Genomic DNA, 11,370 nt, shown 5'->3' with positions numbered 1-11,370 from the left:
GTCTCCAAGTCCTCCCTCTGCCTAAAAAAAAGGGGAAGAGAAGCGAGGCGTCAAAAGGAAACACAAGTATAAGGAAATGATTGCTTGGTGCAACGTTTCAAATTCAGTGAGATTTGAACCCCAAGATATTTGTGAGAGTATGGATCTTAAATTTCGATTTATGGCAAGTAAGACGTCTTCCGATCTCGGGGCTTCCATATCAAGATACAAAATATTTGGTAAAGTCGCGCAAATCTGAAATTGTCGGTGTATCAGAATTTAGTGTTGATTTCGAAATATTATCTGAATGTATCCGTAAGGCATTAAATCTTGAATTTTGGATATGTTATATATTTGGAAGTTAAGTTTCCATTAGATCAAACGGTTCATGATTTCGACGTTCCTACTTCAAGATAAAAAACTTTTGGCGATGTCGCGCAAATCTAAACTTTTCAACGTGGTGGAACCTAAAGTTGATTTCAAAATATTATATGGGACGATTCTGAAGTTATTTGATTGAGAATTTTGGATATATTCTAGATTTTGAAGTCTAGTTTTCAAGAAATCAAATGGTTTATAATTTCAACGTTCCTACACCAAGATATGATTTTTTTAGTAAGACTGCGCAAATCTGAAATTTACAACATGGTGGGATCTAAAGTTGGTTCCAAAATATTATCTGGGGCGATTCTGAAGGTTTTTGATTCTAATTATTGGATATATTTTAGATATTGAAGTCATCAAACGGTTCATTATTTGGACTCTCCCACGACAAGATATGAATCTTTTGTTACAAGCGCGTAAAACTGAAAATTATGCGACTAAGATAAAAGTCGGACAATGTAAAGCAAAAGAGAAGCTGAAATATTTTAAGCCCTCCAAGTCTCCAAGTTAAAATCTTCATGTCCGTCGGTATTCAAGTTGAAGTCCCCAGGTTGAAATCTTCAACTCCGTCGGTCTTTAAGTTGAAGTCTTCAAATTCGCCGATCTTCAAGTTGAAATATTTAGGCCATTCAAGTCTCAAAGTTGAAGTCTTCAAGTCCGTCGGTCTTCAAGTTGAAGTCTTCAAATTCGCCGATCTTCAAATTGAAATATTTAGGCCCTCCAAGTCTCAAAGTTGAAGTCTTCAAGTTCGTCGGTCTTCAAGATTCAGTCTTCAAATTCGTCGATCTTAAAGTTGAATTGTTTAAGCCCTCCAAATCTTCGAGTTGAAATCTGCAAAGTCCGCCAAATCTTCAAAGTTCTCCAAGTGTTCAAGTCGATGTCGTCTTCAAGTTGAAGCTTTATAACTTTCCAATCTTAAGGTGGACATATAAGTCCCTTTGCACCTTAAGTTGGCCTCTTCGTGGGTTTGTCCTTAAGAGGAACTATAACTTTTCAATCTTAAGGTGGACATATGAGCCCCTTTGCACCTTAAGTTGGCCTCTTCGTGGGTTTGTCCTTAAAAAGAACTATAACTTTCCAATCTTAAGGTGGACATATGAGTCCTTTTTCACCTTAAGTGGGCCTCGCCGATAGTCGGGTCATTTTGAGAGTAATCTCTCAGATAGTCGGGCCGTTTGAGAGTAATCTCTCCAAGAATCGGGCCACATTGAGAGTAATCTCTCCAAGAATCGACCATTTTGAGAGTCATCTCTCCAAGAATTGGGCCACATTGAGAGTAATCTCTCCAAGAATCGGGCCATTTTGAGAGTAATCTCTCCAAAAATTGGGTCACATTGAGAGTAATTCTCCAAAAATCGGGCCATTTTGAGAGTAATCTCTCCAAGAATTGGGTCATTTTGAGAGTCATCTCTCCAAGAATTGGGCCACATTAAGAGTAATCTCTCCAAGAATCGGACCACATTGAGAGTAATCTCTCCAAGAATCGGACTATTTTGAGACTCATCTCTCCAAGAATTGGGCCACATTTTCGATGTGGGATTGTTGCCACAATTGTTCTCCTATACGGACTCGGTAGGCTAACGGCGGTGGTGTCTCCAATTCCATTTTGAATTGGAACTGGTTAGTAGCGTCCAATTGTGATTGAAATTGCTATGAAAGAAAAAGCTTTTGGTTTCAATTCTTACTTGAGTAGTAGATTCCACGTGTCTAAGTTAAGTTCATGATGGAAGAATTCTTATTGCAAAATATTATCCTTCAATCCAGTCAAAGAATGGGATCATCTCTATAAGAAAATTAACTTTAGAGTGCCCGTAAGATTGTTCTAAAATGAATAAATAAAAGGCATGTTGAAGTGATAATAATTATTATTATTATTGTTCAATTATCCCTTGATCTCCTGGCACTAGCATTTACAGTGCTTGAAATCATTTTAAAATCCAACATACCAAAGTACTACCAAATATTATTAACATGGAAATGATTTCTACATGCTCCTATCAAACGTGGCCTAAGATATTGGTCTATTATCATTTTTGGGCATACAGGAAGTACAGTGCATAGATTATTATTAACCTAAACGAGCGTTAAAGTAGTACTTCAAGGCCCGATTCGGTTTCGACAAGTTTGCACCTCAACAAGTCTTGAAGTAGGGGTATTTGTAAGCATTTAAATTTTATTGAATTTGAATTCAATAAAAAAATTTGGACTATATGCTAAATATATTAGTTCGAATAAATATTATGGGCTAATATAATTAAATTAATTATATAAGTCCAATATATATGGATTAAATAAATAAATCTTAATCCATTGGACTAGCCCATTTAATTGGGCTAAAGTGATGAGCCCACTTCATTAAGCCCAAGATGTCATCTTCCTAGAGGCCCAATTTGGTGCCACGTGTCAAATGACGTGGCGCGCCAAGTCAAGCGGAAGAGCCAATAGGACCATGCCATGTGTCAAAATGACAAGGCATGTTCAGTCGCGCTAAAGGGCCAATGAAATCGCACCACTTGTGCAAGTGACATGTTCTGGCCAATCAAATGCAGCCATGTCACACTTCAATTTGATTGGTCGGAAAGAGTTTGTTCTTATCACAACTCTTTCCTTCCACAACTATAAATAGGGGTCTTCATAACTCAGAAAAGACACCAGAAGTTATAACAAGAAGCAAGAAAGAGCTTGTGGATCAAACGCTGCAAATTCCTCCACAAGTTTTAGGCTTCAAGTTCAAGTTCAAGAAATCAAGTGCAAGTTCAAGAATGAAGAACAAATCAAGGTCAAGTTCAAGCAATCAAGCTCAAGCTCAAGAACAAGATCATCGTTCGAGGCAACAGATACATATTCAAAATCAAGCTCAAAGGCTCTTGAATTTATTTACTATTGAAAAGTAGAATCAGAGGATTCATAGAGATTGTACACTCATATTATTTGAAATAAAATACTACAATTGTTGCAATATTTTCGGTCTTAATTTTATTTTCTCGATGCAAATTTATTGTCTACACTTGCTTTTACAACAGCAACTTCTGTTCCCTCTTCATTTACCTCAATAAAAGACTTATGAAACATGCTAGAAACATGAAGGCAATCAGGCTCCACCATCTCTGTAAGTTCATTAACATCAGAGAAAGGCAAATCCAGGCCAAGCTTCTTTAGCATTTAATCCATAAGATATTTTAAATTTGGGGTCACGAAATTCACCAACTGAAACCTTCCGATAACAAGGAAGGTAGTTTTCCAAGAATTGTGGTTTAGAACTGATTTTTTCTACCAATTTGGATAGTCCATTATTAGCATCAGGTAAAAAGATATACATTGAGAAATCTCGAGAATCTTTACCTTGTTTATAAGGAAGTCTTAATACCTTAAAACCTTCAAAAGCTTTCACATATTGGTTTTTCTTGCTAGTCATGAATGGAACTCGAACAGAGGTTCTGTTAAGAAGGTGGAAATCATTGTCCTTTGTTACTCTCATCCCATTCTCCTTTAAAATACAATGAATTTTAATAGTAATACATATTGGAGAAGATTAATAATTTCTAATGAGTGATTTGGTGTACGTAAGAATGGGGAGAATGAATTGGGGGAAGGCGTCAAGTATTTATAACAAATTATATCGATTTACCATGGTTAAGTTATTTAAAATGAAGAAAACATATATTCACTAACTATGATTAAGTTCTTACCTATATGTTAGAGCAGTACTTATGCAAATATGCAGTCGTAAGCTCTCTAGGTTACAAATTCTGGGGTGAGAGAGGCTTAGGGTTTTATAGAGTAATTTTAGGTTACAAATTCTTTTAGGTTTCTTGGGGAGGAGGCAATTAGCTCTCTAATTGGTATCTATTTCGTCTATCTTTCACGCTGATCTTATTTTGTTTACCAATAAATATTGTTTATCAAAATATGTTTACCAAAACTCTTCCTTTGATTCTGGAAAAAGCGATTCTCAAATATGTGTATTATATACATATAACACATATATTTTATATTTTTTTACTAGCAAATACAATTAATTTCGGACAACCAACTAATTTTGTATGTTGCCCTAAAAATAATTCCCAAATAACTAGGTAAAATACAAAACTCCCGTTTACAGTTGTTCGACTGTACAAACATTACTTATGGGTAAAAATAGCACGGTATAGCCAGTTTTCGGACTGGTCATTCAAAAATAGTGAGTGTTTACTAAGTCAATGAAAAATAGCCACTATTTTGCTGCAACAGAGACCGATCCAGCATAATATACTGGAGCTTGGTGCACCTGTGTGTGAATTCCAGCATATTATGCTGGACCGGTATACTTTGCTGGCTCTAGTATAATATACTAGAGACTGGAGCACCGGTGCTCCAAACTCTAGTATATTATGCTGGAACTCCAGCATAATATACTGGCGTATTTTTTGGGTTTTGAACAGTGTTTTTGTTCAGATTTATCTTTACATGAAAAGTGGCTAAATGTCGATTACTTTTAAAATTGGGCTATTTTTAAACGACCAGTTATAAATCTGGCTATTTTTGAATTTCTACCTTCATTTTCCCAATTCTTTGGACCTAACTTATATGAGTCGACGGCCCAGTAGAATGACTATTCAAGCCCATCAAACAAAATTTGTCTTTTTGCAACACTTGTCCAGCTTCAAATAAAGTTTCCGATTCCCATCCCAAATTTACAACTAATTATCTTTCACAATTTTTTATAGGTGCAACAGTACTCACTTCAAATTTGCACCACGGTGGGATGGATATGATATCTCTACTCTTAACTAGAGGTTTGAGGTACAAGTCTCGAGAATGGATAAATCTTAGTATGAGAGATTTTTCCTTTAATAGACCTTATATGATGCGAATGCGGATTAATCGAGTGGCAGGGCCGCATGCACCTTGTCCCGAACGGTGTCACGTGACATTGTTTTATCACTTTTATATTAAATATATATGTTAAATAATAAGAAAAATAAAATATGAGATAAAAATATACAAATGACAATGCTTATCGTTATAATAATTTATTCATTACTTATTCACCTTTTCAAATGGTGACACGGCATACAAATTTTTTTGTGTACGTCACTATCGGGTGGTCCCATTATAAATAACAATTACCGGGTGGGAAACAAAAAAAAATCTAATTTGTCACTTACCCTAGAATTTTAAATTCCCTTTACTTTGTACAAAGAGAAGAAAAAAGATTGAGATCAAGTGACTGAAGTTATAGTTGTACGGGTGTTCAAATGATTGCAAAATCAACCAAAAATCAAAACCAATTAAATTGTAATATGTTTGATTTGGTTTTGAGCAAATATTTATCAACAAATTAGTTGTATTTTTCTGGTAAATAAAACTGAGTCAAACTGCATCGCCAATACTCCTAAATACATGACATATCTACTTTTTGTGGGAAAGACTATAAAGTACAATTCCTCAATATTAAAAAGATTGACTAGAGTTGGAGTGCAACAAAGTATTCAATTTTCATTGTGAATTCCAATATAATTTTCTTTAAATTATTAAAGTCTGGACTGAAAGTTACAATTCTAGACCAACCATATGATATTGAAGGAACCGTGATCGAATGCAAATAAGTTTTTACTACGTTGTACTATGTATTAGCCTCATGACATCTCAGTATGGATTGTACTTCCACTTCTCCCCCTCTACATGGATTTATGCACAAGTTATAAATGTCACAGCTTACAGCTTACACACAACAAACATTGTTCGTATTAAAAAGTTAATAATTGTATTGGAAGATGGACAAGTTTATATTTGAAGTAACAATTCTTGTTTTTTCAATTATATAACATAGTACAACATTTGAACGTTTGGGATTGAATGGTTAAGTACCAATGACTTTTCATATTTGAAACATGCACCTTTCTCAAGATGTTGAAATGATGAATTCAACTAAGTAAAATTTGGTCCTATATATTCTATAATCTTTTGAACAATAAAAAAATATGAACATTATTTTTTGCTGTATATTTTTATAAGAGAATTAAAATTAGCAAAAGGGCATATAAGATAAATAAATGGGAATATATGTTTTTCACGAGTGTCTTTCCATCAATAAATTTGTGCACGTTGGGTAGTAGAAAGACCCCCAACTTCCATCTATACCAAGACAAAAATTTAAATGTACTATATGTTGTAAAGTGTAAAGAAAGGCTTGGCTCATTAAATATTGAGATGGCCACCCAAAAAATAAAAATTAAAAAGAAAATATCACATATCACGTGGGAGGAATAAGTTTTCCTATCACATAATCAATATATGAGTAAGAAAACTTTTATTGACCTGCATCACTTATCTAAAATTTGAAGCCATGGATAACTTTCGATAATGCTATTTGAATTTTGATCGTTTGAACATTAAACTATCTCATTGCGGATTGTGAGAGGACTAAACTTATATTCATTCTGTTGAGTATTTTACATTATTTGTACAATGTAACCTACAATCCAGTATAACCTCACAAGTGGAGTCTGGGGAGGGTAGTGTGTACGCAGACTTTATCACTACCCTGATGAGATAGAAAGATTATTTTTAATAGACCCTCGTCTCAAGAAAAACAAAAGAGACAATTGATCAGTAACAGCAACAGATACCAGAAAAATAATACCAGCAACCTAAGAACCAGAAAAATAGATGGAAAAAGCAATATATGTAACCAGTAACAATGACAAGGTACTAGGAAAACAAAAAGGAATAAAAACAGTATGAACAATGTAGTACAATGTAGCCTACTATAAAAGGTTATTTGCCTTTATTTTTGGGGTTTACAAATTTCAGATAGGCAGTTGCTTATATATAATAAAAGATAAAGCATCTCGCGTTCACGTGCAGTGTCCGAGAAAGAGTCGTATCTATCCTGAGGGTATGACATAGATATCCAACCCTAATGTAATTATTAATGGCTACTTTCGCGACTTAAATTCGTGACTTATAGCTCACACGAAGACTAACATATTACAGACAGTTGCATGTATGTATCTTTCAAATATATGTTAACCATTCATAATACAGATTCTCGGAAGATGAAATAAATAGAGAACCTTTATTGTAGGTGGCTTTAGCAAGTGCAGACCATTCCTATATCTTCAGCAATAACTCTTCAATCTGACACAAACCCACGCAAAGAAAGCAAAATGGGGTGCTGGGGTTGTTCAAACTTATAATGGCAGTACACCAAACAATCATCACTCATGTGGACCAAAACAATACTTGTTGTGTAGACCAAGCCCACAACATTTAACGTATTATTTTGTTCATCATTAGATTCTCTTCTTTTATTGAGAAAGAAATCTAATACTAAATCACTGCCATTAGCTTAGCCCAAAAAGCCTCCTCAATAATTTCCAATTAGAACGAACTACTTTGGGCCTACAAAAGACTCGACTCCATTCTTGAAACATTGAGTGGTCCCTTATGAACCAAATTAAATTGTTTTCTTTTAGTAAACAAGTACTTAATTAATAAGAACAGGAAAAGTCAATTCGGCAAACAGTAATTAGGAGGCTATTAGATTTGAACTCGTAATACTGAGATTGAGCTGAGGATATATCGGAAATCGTTTTTCTAATTTTGCAAGGTAGGAATAAGACTGTGTATTATTATCCTTCCCAGATCCTACTTATAAGATTGCACTAGGTTTGTTGTTGTTGCACTGAGATTCGAATTGTTACATGTGGATCAAATACTACTAAAGGTTGTGATGGAATAAATAAAATTCGTTCATCTTAGTAAGAGATACTTCGAGCCTTAAATATTAGAAAAAAATATTGATATAGAACATTTCCACCTTTAGTGGGCCTTACTGGCGAGAATCCGAATTAACTGGAGCTACGATGCCGATATGCCCTGATTATTATTCACATAAGGGGCTCTCAAATATATGTGGTGTTGTAGTTGTGTGATGCCAATTTGGAGACACGAAGGGTGAAATAAATTTATCAAACATGATTTAGGAGTAGATTTAATAAAAAAATTCAAATATATAAATGTAGACTTTACTCAATAAAAATATGACCATGAAATAAATTATCAAATAAGAAAATAACTAAATTATAGGATAAGAAGATTTTAATTAAAGAAAAAAATATTAAGTGTCCAATGGAAAAAATCGTGTTCCGCCAAAACTTACCATTTGCCCAAACATTTATGTAGCCAATGTGAATGTGATTTAGGTTGCCAAATCCCAAAATGTTTGAAGCCAAATAGCATTAATTAGACTGTTTTTTTAAGAATTAAGTTATTTTTATACTTTGATCATAGTAAGTTTTTCTAAAATCCCTTCTTTATTTCTAGTTATTAATTTTTTTAAAGTGCATTTTTATACTATTATTATGCAACAACAACAACATACCCAATATTATCCCACACCGTGGGGTCTGGGAAGAGTAGTGTGTATGCAGACCTTACCCCTACCTTGTGAGCATAGAGAGGTTGTTTCATATAGACCCTGAACTCAGGAAAATATAAGCACCACATTAATGAAAATATAGACAAGAAGAGACAGTACCAAAAAATCATATAAAAGCAGGATAAAACAACAAGATAGTAAGGTGATCAACAATGAAAGAAAAATACAGAAACCTAGCACCAGAAAGCGAGACTGTGTGTCAATACTACTGTTATGAACACTCTAGACTACCTACTCACTACCCTAATCCTCGACCTTCATACCTTCATATCAAGGGTCATATCCTCGGTCAGCTGAGGCTGCGCATGTCTTGCCTAATCACCTCTCCCCACCGCTTTTTTGGCCTACCTCTACCTCTCTATAGGCCCTCCAATTTCAACCTCTCACACCTACTCACCGGGGCATCTATGCTCCTCCTCCTCACATGACCAAACCACCTAAGCTGTACTTCGCGCATCTTGTCCTCAGTACGGGCCACATCCACCTTGTCGCGAATAACCTCGTTTCTGATCCTATCTAACCTGGTGTGCCCGCACATCCATCTCAACATCCTCATCTCTGCTACTTTCATCTTAACTACATGAGCGAACTTGACTGGCCAACACTCACCCTCATACAACATCATTAGTCTGACCACCACTCTATAGAACTTATCCTAAAGTTTCGTGGCATCTTTTTGTTGACAAAATACCGAAAGCGAGTCACTATTTCATTCATCCCGCCCCAATACGATGTGTGACATCTTCATCAATCTCCCTATCCCCCTGAATAATAGACTTAAGGTACTTAAAACTCCCTCTCCTGGGGATGACCTGCGAGTCCAGCCTCCCCTCCCCCTCCCCCCCTTGAGTCTCACCACTGAACTTACACTCCAAGTATTTTGTCTTGGTCCTGCTTAATTTGAAACCTTTAGATTCCAGGATCTGCCTACATACCTCTAATTGCGTGTTCACACCATATCGCGTCTCGTTAATCAATATACTATTATCTGTAAATATCATGCACTATGGCACCTCCCCTTGAATGTGGCGCGTCAGTACGTCCATCACCAGAGCAAACAAAAAAGGGCTGAGTGCCGACCGTTGATGCAACCCCATCATAACGAGAAAATGGTCTGAGTCCCCACCTACTCATCCTCACTTGGGTCTTTAATCCATCATACATGTCCTTAATCAACCTAACATAGGCAATAGGTACACCTTTAGCTTCCAAACATCTCCACAAAACCTCCATTGGAACTTTATCGTATGTCTTTTCTAAGTTGATGAACACCATATGCAAGTCCTTCTTTCTCTCCCTATACTGCTCCATCAATCTCCTAACAAGGTGGATGGCTTCTGTAGTCGAACACCCCAGCATAAACCCAAGCTGATTCTCGAAAATAGACATACTCCTCTTCATCCTTAGCTCTACCACTCTCTCACATACTTTCATAGTATGTCTAAGCAGCTTGATACCCCGATAGTTATTGCAATTTTGGATATCACCTTGTTCTTGTATACAGGAACAATCGTGCTCAACCTCCACTCTTCGGGCATCTTGTTCGTTCAAAAAATGACATTAAATATCCTAGTGAGATACTCCAAGTATGCCTTACTCGTACTCTTCCAAGACTCCACTGAGATTTTATCTAGCCCGGTCGCTTTGCCCTGCTCATCTTACACATAGCCCCCTTACAACATCAACTCTAATCCGCCTAGAATATCCAAATTCACAATGACTCCTGGATAGTTCCAAATCACATAATACAATGCTCATATCCCCCTATTCGTTCAAGAGACTATGAAAGTAGGTCTGCCATCTCCGACGGATAAGCCCTTCATAAAAAAATTCTACCATCTTCGTCCTTAATGCACTTCATGGTCCAAGTCACGCGCCTTCCTTTCTCGCGCCTTGGCTAATCTGAACAACCTCTTATCCCCTCCTCGACCCTCGAGTTCCTCATACAAATGACTAAAAGTTGCAGTTTTGGCCGCCGTAACTGCTAGCTTTGCCTCTTTCTTAGCCAACTTATAATGCTCCATACTCGCTCTCTTCTCCTCCTCGTCTACACTTTCCACTAGCTTTAGATACGCTGCTTTTTTGGTTTCCACTTTTTCTTGCACCTCTCCATTCCACCACCAGTCTCCCTTGTGACCACTAGAGTAACTCTTTGAGACTCCTAATACCTCTCTCACAGCTTCTCTAATGCACTGTGCAGTCGTGGTCCACATAGCGCTTACGTCCCCACTACTCCTCTAAGCCCCCATAGTCACCAGCTTGGACCCCAATTCCTGCGCTTTAACTTCTGTCAAGGCTCCCCGCTTGATCCTATGCTGACTATATATCGCCCTCTTCCTTCTCTTCCTCGTGATCTCAAGGTCCATGACCAGGAGCCTATGAAGGGTCGAGAGGTTCTCATGACCTTGCAATCCGTGCAAAGGCCTCTATCGGACTATTATTATGCAATTTTAAAAAATATATATTTCGAAATATCAATTGACAATTATTCCGGAAAGACAATTTGACCGGGTCTGTGTTGCATGGAATGAAAAAGGAGTGTTGGCATTGACAATAATAATGTCATACTCAAAGATGTATAT

The 11,370-nt window shown here is 36.4% G+C and overlaps 2 protein-coding genes across 2 annotated transcripts; both read right to left on the bottom strand.

The window, feature by feature from the left end:
- Positions 1 to 9,772: 9,772 nt before the first annotated feature.
- LOC138880211 (uncharacterized) lies at positions 9,773 to 10,189 on the bottom strand. The gene has a single exon (XM_070159886.1). The coding sequence runs from the start codon at positions 10,187 to 10,189 to the stop codon at positions 9,773 to 9,775; it is 417 nt and encodes a 138-aa protein (XP_070015987.1).
- A 446-nt stretch (positions 10,190 to 10,635) lies between these two features.
- Positions 10,636 to 11,001, bottom strand: LOC138880210 (uncharacterized). Its single transcript, XM_070159885.1, has one exon. The coding sequence runs from the start codon at positions 10,999 to 11,001 to the stop codon at positions 10,636 to 10,638; it is 366 nt and encodes a 121-aa protein (XP_070015986.1).
- Between the last annotated feature and the right edge of the window lie 369 nt (positions 11,002 to 11,370).

Source organism: Nicotiana sylvestris, chromosome 10 (genome assembly GCF_000393655.2).
Source record: "Nicotiana sylvestris chromosome 10, ASM39365v2, whole genome shotgun sequence".
Lineage (NCBI taxonomy): Eukaryota > Viridiplantae > Streptophyta > Magnoliopsida > Solanales > Solanaceae > Nicotiana > Nicotiana sylvestris.
This window is presented reverse-complemented; position numbering and strand designations above follow the sequence as displayed.

Coding starts and splice junctions, on each gene's coding strand:
- LOC138880211 (XM_070159886.1), bottom strand. CDS start 10,189: ATGAAGAGGAGTATGTCTATTTTCGAGAATCAGCTTGGGTTTATGCTG.
- LOC138880210 (XM_070159885.1), bottom strand. CDS start 11,001: ATGTGGACCACGACTGCACAGTGCATTAGAGAAGCTGTGAGAGAGGTA.